This window comes from Lygodium microphyllum, chromosome 30 (genome assembly GCF_053477565.2).
Source record: "Lygodium microphyllum isolate KBCC chromosome 30, Lygodium_microphyllum_v1.1.10, whole genome shotgun sequence".
NCBI classification, from domain to species: Eukaryota; Viridiplantae; Streptophyta; class Polypodiopsida; order Schizaeales; family Lygodiaceae; genus Lygodium; species Lygodium microphyllum.
Window position 1 is genome coordinate 103,532,972 of NC_141164.1, and position 20,061 is coordinate 103,553,032.

At 41.8% G+C, this 20,061-nt stretch overlaps 1 protein-coding gene across 1 annotated transcript; it reads left to right on the top strand.

The window, feature by feature from the left end:
* Positions 1-14,398: 14,398 nt before the first annotated feature.
* LOC148010207 (Sec14p-like phosphatidylinositol transfer family protein) lies at positions 14,399-17,625 on the top strand. Its single transcript, XM_087673024.1, has 6 exons — positions 14,399-15,126; positions 15,870-15,947; positions 16,059-16,235; positions 16,568-16,666; positions 16,751-16,993; positions 17,082-17,625. Exons 2-6 carry the CDS (start codon positions 15,879-15,881, stop codon positions 17,340-17,342), a joined length of 849 nt encoding a protein of 282 aa, XP_087529150.1. The 5' UTR covers positions 14,399-15,126; positions 15,870-15,878; the 3' UTR covers positions 17,343-17,625.
* The last annotated feature ends 2,436 nt before the right edge of the window (positions 17,626-20,061 follow it).

A 20,061-nucleotide genomic window follows, 5' to 3' on the forward strand; every position in this document is an offset into this window, starting at 1 on the left:
AAGTACTACCCTCCCATACATCCTTTGCATGGGCCACCAATATTGGAACCGTCTGTCAAAGTATGAGTAGTCACAATCAAACTGAAATCGATGATGAGGATGAGGAAGCCGTAGAGCTCGCATACCTACACATCATGCACATCATGGTCACTGCCAAGCGAACATGTGCCTTCAATACCTTGATCGATGAGGGAGCAGACTTCAATGTCTTGACTCACAATCATTGGACCCAACTTGGCGAACCACCATTACAGCCCACTAATGCCAAATTAAGCCCATATGGGGGCCGCTCATACGTACTTCTCGGCAAGTGCAGAGCCACCGTTTCTATCGAGTCTGAGATTGTACCGATGATCTTCTACGTGTTGCCAAATGCCAAAGACGCAGGCACGGAGTCGTTGCTAGGGCGAACCTTCAAAAGGAAAACTCATTGCAACGTTGATTATGATTTGCAGCACATCCACCTCGCCATAGGCAACGTTCGCATTGTTACAGCTTTCAGCAAGGGCTGCACGACCTCATCACTGTCCGCAAGGCCACCGGTAGAAGTATTAGCAGCCAAATCTAAGGAGGGGGTAGTGCTCGAGCACCACCCACCAATTCTCAAGAACCTCTGCTCATAGTAGCAAAAGCTAAGGCCCAACAGCCTAGGTTTCAAGGGAAGCCTAAACAGCCGCAACCACCGCCTAGGAGTCGACGCACACATCCTCATAAGACCCGAAACTCTAAACCTAGGAAACTAAGGCGCAGTCACAGAAATCGATGTGCATGATCAAGCAAAGATGGGTCCCTAAAGCCCTCTTGCACGCGCAAGGCTACTATGAGGGAAATGCCTGGATATATATCCCTAAAGCCCACACGGCCAAAGGCACCACTCGTACACCGCCCTCAAGCTTGATCACCCCAAGTCCCATAGAACCTCAAAACCATAAGCCGCAATGCTTTTCAGACCCAGATCCATCAAGCTCATCCACGCACATGCCCAAGAGAGTCGAACAAGCCTATCGGCCCAAACAACAGACATCGTCACATGAGTCATCACCCGCTAGAGCCAATCCGACTACCCTGAACCATTCTAAAGGTAGCAGTCCATCGGACGTTGCTGCTACTTCCCCAGCCCTAATCCAAGAGGTCCAACCGCAATCTCAAAAACACCTGCAACCACAACTATTCATTGTCAAAGGCTCTAGTGCTATCAAACCCCAACCACCAGCACATCTTAAACCCTCCTATGAGCGAAAATCATTTTTGACATTGGCCTCAGATCTAACCGAAGATACGGGGGATGACGTGGTTGATTGCATTAGACAACTAGATGCCACTTTCAGAGAGTTAGCTCTGAGCTACGACCGCTTGGACTTAGGCTTGTTGCCCGAACCCTTTGCAACCGAAGTTCGTACGATGCCTTGTTCTTGGGAGACGTTTGAACTTGCCTTCATAAAAGCGGCTAACTCCGCCTGCTGAATTGCTCAATAGCGAGATCTCCAAAGAGCAAGCCCTCAAACATCGCCTCATCATGTCATATGATCAGTGAACCACTTCTGCCATCACTGACCAAGAAATTGCAGAATTATCAAAACTTGCTGATACTGAATCCCCGTTCTTGAGGCACTGGTACACTCTTAGGTTGCAATGGGAAGTTGAAGGGTACCAAGTCATGACAAACGTTGAGCAGTGCCACGCAATCAAAATAGCGGAGTACGACCCCACTTACGTCGCGCCAACCTCGTATAGAGTGTTAACCACTCTTCGTGGTGGCTGACCCATAGAAGAGCACATCAAAGGACACCCTTACCTCGATCACCTATTGACTGAGGAATAGTTACATATTGCTAATCGCGTCGCTTCCGGTGACTTTCTAATAGATGTTCTCACTTACATCACACACGTGGGCATTCGACCTTTTGATCTAGACTGCGAAGCTTAGTTAGAGTACAACCCCGATTTCTACACTTGGTTCCTACGCCGGTAACTCCTAGACCCATTGCAGAATGCCCTTGACCTCCTAACCTTCAATCCTAGGAGGGATTCTTCTCGAGCTAGAAGGGGAGGGGGTGAGGTGAATCAAATTAAAACCAAGGAAAATCAAGCAAAACGCATAAACACGTAAACAACGAGCGAGGTAGGAAAAATGGCACGAGAACTTTGAAATAAAGGGCAAAAAGTTAAAGTCTGAAGGGAAGATTCTACATTGGATTGGATTTTAATGCTTTCATTCAATAAACATATAGAGTCTTTCTTTTCCAGCAAATTATTATTTTGAAAGCACTAATGGAAACTTGGGATCATGACAGGAACAAAAGATGTTGCAGCAAGACCGCGCCCACCGACTTCCGTTCACGGAGGAGGAAAGAACGGAATACTACATCACCCTTGAAAACCGCACCTACAACCAGCTCAAGTTCCGAACCATTCATAACATAAAGGGTGTGGTGGCCAAGGAGGAAGTGACAAAGAGAGTCATCGAGCAGTGCAACCTCACCAAGTACCTTGAGAAATTTGCGCAAGAGTCTGACCACACAAAGTGTGTGGAGTTTCTCAGGACATACGACCCTGACCAGGAGTGTGGCATTGTGACGGTGGAAAGGGGAGAAAATGTTAAACAAGTGTAGGTTTACTTAAACCCAGCCTTGGTGAAGAAGGCATTGGGATTGGAGCTGAAGATAGAGAAAAAACATAAGAGGATGTTTATGCCATGCTGAAAATGAAAAGGAAGGATGTGCTAACTAATGACGGCATCAGCATCTAGGATATTCCTAATGCAGAAGCCAGACTACAAGTGAAGCTAGTGCACGCGTTCTTCTCCAGCCGGCACTACAACTCCTTAATGCATCAAATCAACGTGCATGTGCTCGAGAATGTAGCAGCTCACACCTTGGATGAAGTCGACTGGAATGGATATGTACGCAAAACCATTGACCAGACGGCTAAAGCACTAGCTTTAGGAAGTACACCAGCAAGTGGGGAGTCTCCAGCTTCCAAGGCCACAGAAAGAAAGAATGCCTCGTCCAATGTCTCATTCATTGGCTATGGAAGCATTTTGACTGCGCTCATCCAGGACGCGGTGAAGGAGGCACAAGGTGCAGAAGAAGGAGAAGGCGAAATGCCTAATAGGTCACCCCCTCACCAGGACCAAGAGAGGTCTAGTGACAGGACCGAGAGTGATGAGGAAGGGCAGGAACAAGAAGAACAATCAAGCAAAAAGCAGGCCAACAAACCCAAGAAGAAGATGGCACAAAAGAAAAAGAAGTAGGCCGCAAGAAGGAGAAAGAGGATTTGGAGAGGGAAAAAAGAGAATCCCTCAAGGAGGCCGAGGAGAGGGGGAAGAAGAAGAAAAAGGAAGAAGAAAAGACAAATGAAGAAGTCAACAAGGCTAAAAAGGTGTCGAAACAGGAGGCCGAGGAGAGGAAAAGGGAAGAAAAGGAAGAAAAAGAGAAATTGGAGGAAGAATGCAGGAAAACTGAAGAAGAAAGGTAAAGAAGATCTGCTGAGGAAGAAGAGGAACTGAGAAGGGAGGAGGAAGACTTGGCCGAAGCTACGCACCGGTCAATGGAGCAGTAGAGCAGGGCCGATGATCTTGGAGCTTTGAGCCCGCTGAGGGAAAAAGGGCCTAGTTCAAGCACATAGGTACCAGAAATCACACCGCCCGCTATCCTTGAAGGCAAAGGCAAGGCCCTTATCCACCCTATCCCTACCCTCATGGTGCCTCCCACCGAACCAACCACCCTCACCCCTAGCATCCCCACCAGCGCAGATGTCTCCAACTTCGTGGCATGGATGCAGTATTTTATTAATAAAGAAATGGCCCAGGGAAAGAGCACGGAGACCATGGCCACGGGGCAAAAGAGACCAGTCACAGATGTTGAGTCGAGACAGGACCAGAAACGTCAGAAAGTGAAGGCCTCGACCATTCCAATCCACACAACAATGATGCCACCAGCCAATTACGACAAGTACGTCGCCGAGCTACTCTCCCAACGACTGGAGAGGGCTAAGGAGAAAAACAAGATAGCTGTGGTTGAGTTGGTGGGCGGAAAAGGAGTCGGTAGCTGCATTCCAGCTCGAAAAGACCCACATAATAGCCATGTAGCAAAGAGAGATCTCTGATCTCAAACAGGAATTGAAGGCCAAAGAGGACATGGAGGAGAGTTATAAGCAGCGGCTGGAGGATGAAAATCAAGAATTGGTGCAGATGCAGAGAGAGTATAAGCTCCTCCTGATGCAACATGGGGAATTGGAGGCGAAAACTGTCAACATCGAGCAAATGATGGAGGAATTACATGCCAAAGAAGAAGAGAGAAAGCAGGAGATGGAGCAGCAACAAAAGGAGATCGAGTCTATGACCGAGCGTAACCCTGGTACAGAAGCAAGGAGAGAGCATGGAAGAGATGAACAAGAGAGCAGAGGAATGGGAAGTGCAGAACGAAAAAAGGGTGAAGACACTGGCACAATGCCTCGCTCTGGTAGAGAAAGAAAAGATCCTTGCAGAGAGCAAAGCAGAAGTCACCCAGACAGCCTTCAGTGCCCAACAAAAGGCCTTCATTAACACACTAATGGACACCACCCGCCCAAAAGAAGGAAAGTCATTGGAGGTGGTACATAAAAAACTCAGTATCTCACGCAGAGCTTTGCACATAGGGCTACAGATGCCACCCCAACCTGCGGAGGTTAGGCTGAGCCTAGAAGAGCAACGGAAGTACCTACTACTGGCTGGCCTAACCCCCCAAGAATTTGACGCAATGGGCTTTGAAGAAGGAGCACAACAAGGAGACCGGCAGGGGGAGGAGGCTGAGCTTGAATTCGATATGGGGAGATTCAGAGAAGAGGTGATCCTACAACCCCCCTCGCCGCATTCCCAAGAGCAACAACATGTTGATCCATCTGTGGAGAGACAAGCCATGCTTACGGAAAGAGGGAGAAAGTTAGTCGAAGAAACCAGGAAGCAATTAAGGGCCAAGCCAATCGTGCAGCCGTCCACACCCCTCCCACCGTGCCTTGATGACATTCCCGTTGGATTCCATGCAGAGTTGGTAGTTTGGGAGCGGCAAGAAAGAGAAAAAGACCCATTCACCTTTAGCTTCCTCATGCCCAACAGCCTGCGGAAGGTCTTACCGCTCAAGGTGATGGAGGAGGTGATCGCGACTGGTAGCCGACTAGGACAGAAGTGGCTGGAGGAAAGGGAGAAGACCCCCACTCTTTGGGGAAATGAAGAAGCTGAGTTTTGGCAAAACAAAGTGTTTGAAGTACCGCATACCATACAAGGATATAACTGCCAACCCCTATGGAGGAGGCGGGTGTGCAACATCAGCATGCTCGCCTGGATGGCTTTTTGCAACACCCTGCCCTACGAGAGGAACAACCCCACGTTCATGGCGTACCCTTGTAGGGTAGGTGTGGATTTTGATGCCACCCTCCATGGGCGTTATGATTTTCCTATCATCTACAACTCTAATGTTGTCTCCTTCGAACATGCTCTCCTCTTCAACTCGGAAAGCTTGGATGACTCCATGACGTGTTTCCTTGCAGATTTCTCTTCATGCCCTGATCCAACTTTCGTAACTACATGTAATTATCTTAGGTTACTTAAATTATTACTTAAGCAAGACCGGACTCCACAAGAACATGGCCTACCTCCCCTCTTTTTTGACCCTAACACCATTGACAGTTGTGCCATGGCGCATCTGATGATGAGGGCTAGCCTCCTCCCCTCTTTTTGCCTAGCTCTCCTAGAAGACATGAACGACATCTAGTTCGCTAGATGCAATCATCATTTCCTCTCCACCACCTCCCTCCACGTCCACATGAATTTGAAAGGATACATGCAAAGCTATCAATTTTTTAGCAAATCCATCCGATCTCCTTCTCCGCCTAATTTAGACGATGAGAATTAGACACTGGTTGTCATTCTACTAGTGTAATACTATTATTAAATTTATTTTAAGGAACAAAAAAAACCAAAAAAATGAAGAAAGAAAGAAAAAGAAAAGCATGAAAGGAAAAGCAAGAAGAACATTACACACAGAATGGACAAAACAACTCACTTGCAGAAGCACTTATCACCACATAAAGCACGTGCACCTAGGGGTCCTCAAGTTAGGCGTGCTCGGTGGCTTCGGTCAGCTGGCTCTGCTCCTAACCCCTACCCCTTTTTTCTCCCCCACTTCATGCTTAGGGCCTATCAAGGGCAGGACATACCTAGGGAGGTAACACTCGCCTATGGTTACACCTGTCACCCTAAGCTACTTGCACCGCACCTCCCTTTGCACGAATGGGGTCCTCAAGTGTGGGACATCACCCAGGCTAGCATGTGGTTAGACCCAACTCCCCATTCCACCAGCACGAGCATAATGCACTACACAATAAGGTAGACACCCCCCTTAGGTAGAGCAATGCACCTTTTCCTTTCAGGTATCACAAAGGCGACAAACCACCGACTTCGGAGGCCCCCGTCATCCACTTGCTATCCATTTGGCTTCTCCAACAAACATAATTACCAAGCTACCACAAGCACCCGAGTTTACATGTGGCCCTATCCTCACACAACTACTTTGCCAACTGCCTATTAAACCCCAACAACAACCAAAAATGCCATGGGACTGGCACCCGTCTCAGAGGGGGATAATGTTAACCCCAAGTCAAGAAGGCGGAAAAGTGAATGAAAAATCGAAAAAAGGATGGAAAAAGAGCAAAGACACGTAGGCGACCTCTAAAGCTAAGCTGGGGCCAAAAGCGTAATTTTAAATGAAAGGCGCCTCAAAGAACTCTAGAAACTCGTGTAAAAGAGCGCTAGGCTCCCTCCTGTGCCATTTGTAAAATATTAGACGAGTGTAGACTAGAGGCATAAGGCTAGAAGAGGAAATAGAGAAAGGACCTTGCCACAACAGCCGGTCATGTAAAAAAGGGATGGGTGCCCATGGGATTTAGGGTTTTGTATATAAAGTTCAAAAAATGAATGGAAGCTCATTCTTTGGTGTGTGGCTAACAAGAGCTCTCTTCTTCTCTTCTTCTCTTCTCTTCGCTTGTGTGTGCTCTTGAGAGAGGAAGTGTGAGAGTGTAAGAGAGTGAGTATGTGGGAGTGAGGGATCAAGAGGGTGAAGCTCTTCACCATCTCCTATTCTCTTCTTCTCTTCTCTTCTCTTCTCTTTTCTCGTGCGCGCAGCTATGGTGGATGGAGCTTGGAGGTGGAGGAGGCTTGAGCTAGCATCTAGGATCGTGGAGCTATCGGTGTGTGCGAGAGAGGAGGCAACTCATATCGGCATCAAGGTAAGCTCACTACACTTGTAGGATCGATGGCGCGTCGACTATGTGAGAGATAGCCATTAGTGCTCGGCTTGAAACACTTGAAACAATAAGTGGTCCGTGGGTCTTGGTGGTTGAGTGAAAGCTCCCATATCTGGATATCATCAAGTACGACTGGATACACCTAATATTTTCAAAACTACATTTAGAAACTCAATTTGGTCATTATGAATTCCTTGTTATGCCTTTTGGTTTAACTAATTCACCAGCCACATTTAGTCGTATGATAAATCACATATTTTTGAAGCATCAACATTGTGTAATTGTTTTCTTTGATGACGTATTGGTTTTCAATAAGAATGAGAACGAGTATTATGAACATTTATCTTTGGTTTTCAAATTATTGAAAGAGAATCAATTATATGCTAACCTTGAAAAGAGTGAATTTTTCCAAATCCAAATTGAATATTTAGGACATATTACTTTTTCTGATGGTATTAAAGTTGATCCTAAAAAGATAGAAGCAATTTTGAATTGGCCATTTCCTAAAAATGTGCATGAATTACGTTCTTTCTTAGGTCTTGCTAGCTTTTACAGAAAATTTATGAGAAAATTTTCATTGCTTGCATTGCCTTTGACAAAATTATTAAAGAAAGGTGTTGTGTATCATTGGTCTGATAATCAGCAAAAGTCTTTTGATTTACTGAAACATGCCTTCACACATGCCCCTATTTTGCAATTACCTGACTTTAATATACCATTCTTCCTAGTAGTCTCACTGATGCTAGTGGATCTGGAATAGAAGCTATCCTTATGCAAGATTCACATCCCATAGCCTATTCTAGTTGCAAACTTCAATCGTCTGAACTCAAATATTCTACCTATGATAAGGAATTGTTAGCTGTAGTACAAGCTTTACGTCAATGAAAATACTATTTAATGGGATTTGAATTTATGATCAAAATTGACCAACAAAGTATCAAACATCTCCTTAGTCAACCACAAATCTCTGACTGTCATATCAAATGGGCTACCTTTATTCAAAGTTTTCATCCACTTATCCAATATCAACCTGGAAAAGAGAATGTTGTTGCCAATGCCTTAAGTAGAAGACCAAGTATCCATAACATCTCCGTTATATCTTTTGATTCCCTTATCCCTATGATCAAGACCCTAGTTTTCAAGCTCATTGGAATAAATTAGTTGCAAATAACTAGATTCCAATAGATTCATTGTCTTATTTTGAAGTATTTATGTTTTATGAGAAAAGGTTGTGTGTAACCGTTACATTTAGATCATTTGTGTTACACGAAATTCATTGTCCCCTATATAAAGGTCATAGAGTTATTACTTCTACTTTGTGTACATTGGTTGAATATTTTTATTGGCCATAGATGGAATCTGATGTTTCCAACTTTGTATCTGAGTGTTTAATTTGTCAAAGAGTTAAGCGACACCATGGTAAACAATATGGTTTGTTAATGCCTTTACCGATTCCTGAACGACCACGGGAATATATTTCAATGGATTTTATAACTAGTTTGCCTAACATCCAAGCTAATTATGATATGATTTGGACTATTGTAGATCGATTTAGCAAACGAGCATACTTCATTCCATGCAAGAAAACATTAACAGCATCTCAAGCTGCTCAATTGTTTTTTAGAACTGTTTTCACTAACCATGGTTTGCCAAAAATTATTATTTCTGATCATGATTCTAGATTTTGCAATAATTTTTGGACTACTTTGTTTGCTAATTTAGGTACAAAGATTGATTTCTCATCTCCATTTCATCCTGAAACAAATAGGCAAAGAGAAGCTACTAGCAGTACAATTTTAGATCTTTTACATGGATACACAATTTCAAAACCACAAACATGGGATATACACTTGCATTTACTTCAATTTGCATACAATAATACACCCCATACATCTACATAGAAAGCACCTTTTGAAATCATTTATGGACATAGATTGCCTACACCTGTTACATCATTGGCAAACAAAGTTAAAGCTGCTGATGATATTGCCAATATGCATGCTACTATTTTTGCTGAAGTTAAAGACATGATTGCAAAAGCCCATCAATCATACACAAAATAAGCTAACAAGAAAAGAAAAGCTATGAGTTTCAAAGTTGATGATTATGCTTGGTTACTCATTGAAAAGAGAAGATTACAAAGTGTGAGAAACATCCTATTGTTAAATTAGCCCCTAGATTTTATGGACCTTTCAAGATCATTCACAAAATCAATGACAATGAATTTAAATTAGAACTACCCCAACACTAGAAAATCCACAATACTTTTCATATAAGTTTATTATGACCTTTTAAAAGCCAATTACTTGTTCACCCTGTCTATGAAAACCCTCCTTTGTTAGAAGAAGAAACTGAATTCCTTGAACCTGAAACTATTCTAGACATTGACTTTTTGACCACTAGAACTGGCCGTAGATACTCTAGATATTTGGTTAAGTTTAAAAATCATCATGTTGAAGAGGCCCAATGGATGCACGCCCGCGACCTAAGTGCTTATCCCTCACTGCTCGCTCCACATTGAGCTAATAGCAATTGAGGTCAATTGCTATCGCACCTTGGGGGTATGATGCCAGGAGGCATATTCCACGGTGGATTCAGTGAGTTTTTATTCAACGGTGGATTTTGTGAGGTTTTGAGATGGATTTCGTAAAACTATATTTATTTATTGGGGCTCATACACAAGGTGGATTCCTTGTGCGAGAAGTTGACGGGGACGCCTATCCTTTTCAGGCGTCATGTTAATTTAATGTGCATGTGGGTGATTCCATGGCGGGTGATTTCACAAAATACATATTTAAATTAATGGATGTTTATGAGTTTAGAGTGCACTCATATTAAATTAAGGTTAGGACATAGTTCCAACCTATTTATTTATTTTGTAGCTAAAGACTGCTAGGTATTCACTTTTGTCGATTTAATTTTATTATTTTCTAACAATTGTAAATGCTTCAGTTGATGTGTAGAGCAGGCGGTGGTGGCGTTGGGAAGCACTGGGCGATAGCGTGTATTCAAATTACCTAGAAAAAATTATCATTTTCAATGGACACGCATCTTATTATTAAAGGTGTGGCACTAATATTTATTTAGGCACGCTTATTTATTGAAGCGCTTGACAAATATTTATTATTTTGTATGCGCATGGGAGCATGGTTTAAACATTTCATTATGGAACATTGTATTTGGGTACAGCCCTCGACTTTTGGATCGCCCAACCGCTTTATTCTTTATTTGGGCAAAGCAAACACAAAAGCTAAAGTATGCTTATTGTAAAATTTAGCCTATTTTTGAGCTTTGAGATGAATAAATTTATAAATACATGCCTTATGAAGTGCTCACACAAGGCATGGGGGGAGATTGTACCCAATTGGTCTCTTTTCTTCATGTCATACAAGTCTATCTTTTTGCTTTTTGAGCTTAAGTAGAGTTCTTTGTTCTTGGGGACCTTCCGACTCTCACTACATATGCATCCAACATTCGATTCACGCACCAAATTTACTATTGTAAATCAATAAATAATAGGACTGAAGTCAATGTTTGAAGCAAATAGAGGGTTTTATCTATTTCTTTACATGCTAGCAGTTGGAATCCTTTATATATTGCTTTATAAAGTCTATGCTTGGAATTGGGTCTTATGTATAGCAAGTGTTTTGATTTAAATAGATTATTATCTAATCCTTTGACTCAAATTGGGCTATCATGCCAATAGACAAAGTTTGAGCTATTGTCTCAAATACATGCACATAAGTGTCTCTCTAGTAACTAAAGATTTAATTCAAGGACTTGATTGCATAATATGGGGTGATTCAAGTGTCTCAAATACATTTTCTCTTCTTTCTTCCTTGAACTTTCTTATCCCTATTCTTTATAGCTCTTCTCTCTGAATCCTTACGATTAAGGCCTTCGACTTAATCTCCCTTGATATAGTTATATGGGACATGCTTGATCTGTTTGACATACAAAATTTACAGCATGGATTTAATATAGATCAAAAGAGTTCTACATAACCAATTTTGCAATATTTTTACCAAAAAGAAAGTCACACCTTTATATTTCCATTTGCATTATAGGCTACACAAAAAGTTTACATTTGGTTCTTCATATTCTTCATATAGGACTAAAAAAGGTTTACATATCATCCATGATATAGGGATGTTTTTGGCTAAATACATGACATCCACCATGGAACAAGCATATTGGAGTAGTAAAGTAATTAGGATGATTGCTCAAGGTATTCAATCCTAAGTACTCACTAGCTAGGTTGGGGAGATCCTCAACTTCATAGTTATTCACACGTAATTGTCTAGCTATGACTGCACGGTTGGGTTGGATAACTCTAGTGACATAGCGATGAACCTATTTGTTTAGGATCATCATCTCTCCATCTCTATGCACCAATATTATCTTATTACCTTAATGATCTAGTCTATTATCTAATTTATTTTGATCATCATTATTATTAGAAAATCTTATAGTGATCATTTGGTTTAATTTATTTTTACCTAAGTTATTTTTATTGATTACTTAGTTTTTTCTTTTTATTTGAAAAATAAAAAGGAACACTTCGATTTTAAATTAATTAAGCTTTGGTTTCGAGACTCTACACTAAATCAATTTGGATTTCTATATAATATCTTGTTGCTTTTCTATTACTTTTTGAAATAAAATATTCAAACTAACTAGTTCCCTCCGTTTCTTTCTCTAGAGTGAAATATGATAAACACTTGGTCATTATTCGAAGTGATCACATGCACAGTTGCATTATTGATGGCATATGCACGTAGATAAAAAAGGATTTCCCTTGGGTTCTTCACCTTTGCTCATTCTCTCTGTCTCTCTCTCTCAATTGGGACAACCTCACAACTCTAGCTCCTCTTGTGAAGCTTCTCACCCTTGGGGGAAGGGGGGGTATAGGAATTGATGGACTTATTGCAAGCTTTGATGTTATAATATAGGAGTGTACCATACTATAATAGTATGATTGTTCTATTCAATTAGGTCTCCTCCAAAATGGCCACCACATACTTGCAAGCCTATTGTCCCCATGGCTTATAGTTAATGATGATGCAACGATAATTAATGTTTGAGTCCCCTGTGTTGCATGAACAAAAAGTATTACATGCTTTGATGGATCCCTTGACAAGCTTTGATGTTATAATATAGGAATGAATTAAACAATAGTAGCTATTACATGGCTATTTTGTTTCAATAGGTCTTCTTCAAAATGGCCACCTCACACACCCACAAGCTGATTTTCCCCATGGCTTTTACTCAATGATGGTGTTAGCCATACCTTGATAGAAAATGGTAGCACCTTAGGCTCTCAAAGGGGAGGAGAGCACATTACAACATTTCAAAACAATAGTAACCCTTGCCCCCACATATGGATGTCTTTGGCTTTACCTTTTGACAAATGATATAAGAACCATTTATCTATCTATACTAGATAGTATTGAGGATTTTCTCTCTTTACACATGGCAAAAGCAGAGAGAGAGAGAGAGAGAGAGAGAGAGAGAGAGAGAGAGAGAGGGAGGGAGGGAGGGAGGGAGGGAGGGAGGGAGGGAGGGAGAGACCATTGCAAAAGAGTTTTTTGTTGAGTCAAAGTGCAATTTCAAGCATGTAGCACATTCTAGACATGTCACATGAAGTGCACCATCCACCTCGAGCGAAGCATGACCAAGTGAGAAGTGCAATTTGTTTTATTATTGTAAAGCATGTTCTAAGCTCCTTGGTTTATTTTTTTCACGCATGTAGTCTTAAATTTTGCACATGCCTAGGCTTCATGTCGCTACAAATTCACTATGAAATCTAGGGCTTTAATATATGTGTTTACTTTGCAATGCACCAACCTAGGTGGTGGAAATTATGGCATATAAAGCATGGTGCCATGCATGTCCCATAAAGTTTATGCGTGGCAAGCATATGTCTAAATACCATTGATATTCATTTATAAGATTAGTACAATATGAATATTGATCCAATATAATGATATAGCTAACCACTTTGGCTATTTATAGTATACTCAATACTATCAACTACTATTAGTATATTCTATTATATATCAATAATGAATATAGGTATACCAAACCGCACACAATGAAGTGTGCTTTGCATGACCTAGATGCAGAATGCCAAATGCACCTCATTGACAAGTCAACCAAGTCAGCTAGCTCTTTTCAGTGCCTACATAAAGTGCTTTTAAACCTTTTAAGGGCAACTTTCCACGAGCACCTTTCCTCGAGACTAGCTATGGCAGGGGTTGCTAAAGATATCCAGGCCCGCTGTTTGATTGTCAACTTCACATGATGTTAGCCATAGCGTAGCAATATAGGTTTAACATCGTACTTCGTTATTGTTAGGCATCTTTGTTAATATCAGAAAGAAAAGGTGTTGTGGGTGCTTTATTTGGTAGTGTAAATGTTCCACAAAATGTGAAGCAAGTCTTGCTGGTTCTAGGGTAGAGGGGCCAATAGAACTATCAAGAGGTGGAGCACCCTTCCTCCATGAAAGCTCAAATGGAGGTTTCTTGTGCTCAACCCAAGCGGAGACCTCCTTGATATGCAAACAAAATTTGTTGATGTTCGATACGCAAAAAAATATTTCCATTGTGTGATAGAGAGGAGCATTGAAAAAAACAATCAAGTGATTGAAGCAAAAATGTGGAAACGTGACGTGCAAAAAGCTTCCATTGTGTGGTAGAGCGGAGCATTGAAGAAAACTGAGTGAGGAGCTAGACGATTATCAGGAATTTGAACTTGTGGCAATCGGTCCGAAGGCTTCGATCTTGTCATATTGACCACTAAGGTATACACCATTGTCACGCATTTGGCCCTCCAACATCACTTTAAATTGGCATTGTTTGGGGCCGCGACAATATATAAGCCCCCTACCCTCGAGGGCCGAGTTTTTGGTCCGAGATTTCCAAAAGGTGCTCAAGAGACGATCTCTGGCCCCCTATAGGCTACATGTAAAGAAAGATGACTGCAAACATGGTCGAATATTTTTGCCAGAAAGGATGGAGATTTGACCTCATGTGAAGGCGCTCTAAAGGCCCGCTTTTCACCTACTTTGACTTTGTTTTAAAGACAGTAGGTTCCAATTTCCATTCCCACTTGTTGTTCGACGAGAGAAGGCACCACAAGCACATGCCAACATAACTGATAATTTTAGTCTGACACTCCAAAAAATATTATTACTCTTTCTTCTTTCTTCTTCTGTGCGTGGTGCCCTCTCGCCATGTCTGCATGTGGCTGGCAACGCGCAGGCTAAAGCGGATTTTTGCCGCCTTTCCCCACAGCACGTTTGTAGAATGTGGTGAGAAAGAAGCTACAACCTAGAGAGAGAGAGAGAGAGAGAGAGAGCAGAAGTCGAAGTTATGGTGGTCACGCAGTGGTAGCGTTTCCCTGAGAACGAAAGGGAAAGAGTCCGAGGTTCCTAAACCTGCTTCCGCCATTGGCAAAAGGAGATCAGCAATGTCGAGATCCGGCGGATATGCTTGAGTTTTTTCTGCAGAACTGAAGAAAGGGGAAGTAAGGGACTCCTCGTCATCACGGCGTAGGTTTCTTTTTCTCCTTCCGCATCTGCATTGACGCTGTGGACAGTCTTCATCCTTGCGGGAATAAGAACCGTAGAAGGAAGATCAGCCTTTTGTTTAGTAAAGACCCGATACACAGGATTTTGAGTGCTTGGCAGCAGTAATCCTTGCAGAGACATTATATTGGAATCATTTGAGAAGGAAGACGAGTGCTTGGCAGCGGTCCTTGTGAAGACAAGAGATTGGAACCATTTGAGAAGGAAGACAAGGGTACCGGCTCGTATCTTTTCCATTATCTGACGAGGTTTAGCAGGTCTGTGACTAAGAGATCCGCTCTGACTTCATTTTCTGTAGAAGAAATTGTTTGAGTGTGTACACACTGGTGATTCTCGGAAGTATGTTTTCATTCGTGAATGTGATGCATTTTGTCACAATTGTACATCGAATTGCTTCCTAATCCATTCCTTAAGCTTGGGGTTGTAGAACTTGGCATAGGTTTTAGTGAAAACCTAGGCAGGCACAAGACCTACCAGTTGGCAATCCTCACTTCACTTGACCTATGCTTGTACAGAGTCTGTTGTCTAAGCACAAAACTGAGTGGTTGCTTTCAATATTTTGCACTTGTAGGTATAAGAAGTTTTAGATAAATTCTGACTGGAAATCCCACATTGTGAATTACAACAACATCCTGAGCTTCTTCTTGGGAGGCAACTAGGTGTGGTTGGGGGTAGCGGTTGCCAGCTGCTGATGTTGAGCTTCTTCTCAGGAGGCACTGCATACCTAGCTAGGTGCGGTTTGGAGCACTAGAGGATCGGCAGCTCCCTGCCCCACCTGCACCTAGTTAGGCATGTGATGCTTCCTGAACAGAAGCTCTTGATGTTGAACGCTATAAAGAAAAACAAAGGAAAAGAGCCCCTTTTCCCACATTGGAAAATGTGAGAAACTTTTTACCTCTCCAAATCTCTTCCTTTGCAAGCTGCCTGTGATTTCTGTTCACTATGGCAGGCAGTTTTTTGCATTTGATCTTGATTATCTTTTTTTGATATTGAAAAACAGGAAAGAACAATGTCTCTAAAAAAGAATGGAAGCAAAAGTCGCAATGCCATCTTGACCACTGAGGAGCAGGAAGCCAAGGTTTGATGCTTGTTTTTGGTAGTGATGAAAATGAATATGAGACAATACTATATATATGCAAGCGTGTGACTTGTTTCAAATGCTTACACTAATGTACATTCAATGCTGCAGCTTAAAGAACTTCGTGGCTCCTTGGGAACATTGAATACTCAGAATGCTCCATTTTGTTCAGATGCATGCCTCTATCGATACTTAAGGGCCAATAATTGGAGCCACAAGAAGTCTAAGAAGATGCTGAAGGAAACCATAAAGTGGAGAGAGCAATACAAACCGGAACAAATTAAATGGGTATGATGTGGCATTGGTTTTAGCTCCTTCAGGAATGACGTGTAAATCATATTGGGTAAAGTATTCCTTGTTATTGACCTAACAGCTGTTGGTACTGAGCTATCCTTGTGTTAAGCTGTGGTGCAACCTTGATTATGCATACTTGAAAGTGTGTATTTTCTCAACAGTGACGAAATCTTGCATTACCATTATGTTGCAGTTTTTGTACTTTCTGGGTGATCCAAATCTATGCACTTTGTGAAGGAGCATATCGAGAATCACAAGGGGCTTTTTAAGCATTAACATTTTTCCTTTATTTGTGGAGTGTACATGACACATTTGATTCTGTGCAGGAAGAAGTGGCCAAAGAAGCTGAAACAGGAAAAATATACAGGGCAAACTTCTGTGACAAAGAAGGAAGGCCTGTTCTTGTCATGCGTCCTGGTGTCCAGGTCTGGTGCCTGGCCTCTGGATCTTTTGTTGAAGGTGCTTTTAAAGGCATTTCAGCTAGTTGACCGGTGCTTTATGATTGACAGAACACGAATCAGATGGAGGGTCAAATAAGATACTTGGTTTACTGTATGGAGAATGCCATAGTGAACTTACCTCCTGAACAGGAGCAAATAGTGTGGCTTGTCGATTTTGAAGGTTGGAATATGTCAATGATTCCAGTGATGACAGTACGTGAAACAGCACATGTCTTACAAGACCATTATCCTGAGAGACTTGCATATGCTATTTTATACAACCCTCCAAGGATATTTGAGACTTTCTGGAATGTAAGTTTTGACAAGGTCTCACGTCTTTAGTGACTATTCTAGGTCTTTTCCATCATTAAGGTTTCTTTTCTGGTTTCTGTTATCACAGGTAGTGAAACCTTTTCTTGATCCCAAGACACAAAAGAAGGTTAAATTTGTCTACGCTAAGGATGAAGAAAGTGCACAGGTGATGGACAATTTATTTGACTTGGAAAAGCTGGAAACTGCATTTGGAGGGAGAAGCTCCACTAGTTTTAACATAGAGGAGTATGGAAAGACAATGAAAGAAGATGACACTAAGACAGATGTGTTCTGGCAAGATCTGTCATCTGCAGCTACTAACTCTGGATCAGCACCAGCCTCTTCGTAAATCAGAGATGGGCTTCGGGTAGTGAACTGATTATTACTCAGTTTCAGTGCCAACAGTTCGGAGTACTTGCTGGTCACCTTTTGTAACTGAAAATCTCAGGAAAGAAGAACTAACCTGAGTCCTTTTTATGGTCATGCTGAGCGTGCTGTTTAAGTATGGAGCCCTGCATGGCTCTTAGAAGAAGTTTTGAGAGATTCTAAGGATGTCAATCCATTGCAACATTAAATGTATCAAGGCGCGAAGCTAAAAGCCAAGAAATTTGACAAATTTGATTTTTGGACTAGCACCAATGGTTACTTCAAATTGGTAGAGGCTTAATTGCAGGGTACATTCATTCTGAAGAGGCTGCAGTCCGACTCCAATTTGCTTTGCATGTGGTTGGCTCTTCAGTACTAGCTTTCTGCCAGTTCTAGGCCCATGCAACTTCCAAATTCGTTTGTCACGATGCAGTACATTGTCACAGTACCTTGTCAAATGTGTGGTGGCTTCTTATTTCCAGCTTTACAAGCAGATCGCCTCAGATGTTACCATCCGGATAGATGCATATATGCTTATAGTATAGTTGGTTAGTTCTAAAGCGTACAATGTGATTGAAGTATTGTGGAAGGACTCAGTCAGTGTCCAACAAAAACGAAAAGATACTTATCATCCATGAATATCACTTTCATTATCCCTGCAAGATAAATCTTTGAATGGGAACTTATTTCGTATCTAATATTTTGAATGGTCTCGAGTCTTCGATTAAAAATATCAGCTCCTTTACTAGTTTATGTATATACTTTATAAAGTTTCAAGGAGTTCGACCCCTTGGGAGTCATCAGGGGTTTGTAAAACGCTACACTGAGTCATGCTATAGTCACGACAATTTAGGGTTTTGAAAATCTTGATGCTTTCAAGAGATGCAATTCCTAGTCTAATGACATGAATTTTGATATTTTGTGTAACGAGCCCCTTGGCTACTCTGATCGCATACCAGCGTGGGAGGGATAGGAAGGTTCGGAAGGTCGTGGAGCATCATGGGTTTTGATATTACGTGCGATGAGCCCCTTAGCTTTGACCGTGTACCATCGTGGGGCCCACGAAGGTTCTGGAAGGTCGTACACCATCATGAGTTTTGATATTACGTGTAATGAACCCCTTAGCTATTTTGATTGTATATCATCATGTTCACCTTTTCCTCATATTGTTCATGTAGCTCTTCGTGTTTTTTTTTTGTCACTTACATTTTTGTTAAGACTAACAACTTTTTTGAGGGTGTACATTTCTTTGATTGTTTGCGGCTTGTAGGTAGTAAAAGTCCCTTTGGCTTGTAGGCAGTAAAAGCCTCTTTTTCCCTTTCGAGTGCTTACACAATAGCCTTCCTCTCTTCCTCCTTTTGGTCCCTTTACTTCTCTAACTACTTGTTTGAGGCGAGGGATAGAGGTAGAAGATAAGCGGAGAGGGTGGTAGGGCTTCGATTGGTGCCTTGTTTCCTTCCACGCGCATGCACTTCTCCACTCTTGCTAGATGTGATTTGCTAGGGCCAATTGGTTTGGTATCATGTTAGCTAGCTCCTCGTCTCTTTTAGGTTGCTTTATTGATCTTTTAATGGCTCAAGGCATGCCTCTCTTTTTTCCTTTTTAGTTCTTGAATGGCTCAATGCATGCCTTTTTCTTTGATCCTTTTGAGTTCTTGTCAAAACATAGCTTACAAGTGCTCTTCCTTCTACTTGGGTTCCTTCTATGTTGCTTCAACTACATCTTCCTCTTTTGAAGTTTGTCCCTTCTCTTGCTTTCTTGCTTATGGGGTCTCACATGATTTTGTTCTTTTAGTGCTCCTACTTTTGAATGGCCTCATGTTTATCCCTTTAGGCCTCTTTAGTTCTTTTCTCTCTTCTTCTTGCTTTTCCTACACCTGAGTGCATATTACTTCTTTGTGTTTACAAGCTAATTGACTTCATTGCCCATGGGTGGGCTTTGTCTACATGTGCTCGGACACTTTGTTGCTTTACTCCTTGTGTGATTTGTGTCGTGTCTATGTCTCTACTAGGTGTTTGGTTGTTGCTTTTGTTTCCTCTAGTAGTTGCAACCCTTCATCATCTTTGGACTCAAGGTTGGAAGGTCGCCCTTTAATGACTACTGCTTCTTTCATTGTTCAGGTCACTTGCACCAATGTGCTTGGTGCTCCCTCATGGATCGGTGCTCTTGGTATGCATGGGTCATTAATGGCTTCTTGTATTGTGGTAGCTAAGATGCGTTTGGATTCTATAATTGCTTTTTTCCTCATCACTTTTTTGCTCACCATTGATGCATCATTTGACCCTTCAGGTCCTTGCACATTAGAGCCCAATGTCTTAGTTGCTGCACAGATGGTCTCTTACACATAGGTATTAAAATCATGTTTTTCAATTCTTTTTGCCACCAAATCCTATAGTAGCCCCACATGGATTTTGTTTATTATTGAGTTGTTTTTTGTGTTGGAGAATAGGGTATGAAGCAAATTTGCTTACATATTGAGTGCAAGGTCCACAATGGCATCTATGCGTAATCTATCGTTTGCACTCACCAATTGTTTTGTCAATTTTAGTTGTATGAAAAGATCCATCTTACTTTTAGGCACTTTCTTGTATCTCTTTGGTAAGTCCAAAGCCTTTTGCACAATGACTGCTCACAATGACACTTCAATCTGATATTACCCTTCAATTGTTTCTATCATTACTTTTCCTGTTTGTTTTATGGAG

Excerpts from the sequence above, each read along its gene's own strand:
- LOC148010207 (XM_087673024.1), top strand. The coding sequence starts at position 15,879 with ATGTCTCTAAAAAAGAATGGAAGCAAAAGTCGCAATGCCATCTTGACC. Across the intron at positions 15,948-16,058 it reads CTGAGGAGCAGGAAGCCAAG|CTTAAAGAACTTCGTGGCTC; the intron begins GTTTGATGCTTG and ends TCAATGCTGCAG. Across the intron at positions 16,236-16,567 it reads AACCGGAACAAATTAAATGG|GAAGAAGTGGCCAAAGAAGC; the intron begins GTATGATGTGGC and ends GATTCTGTGCAG.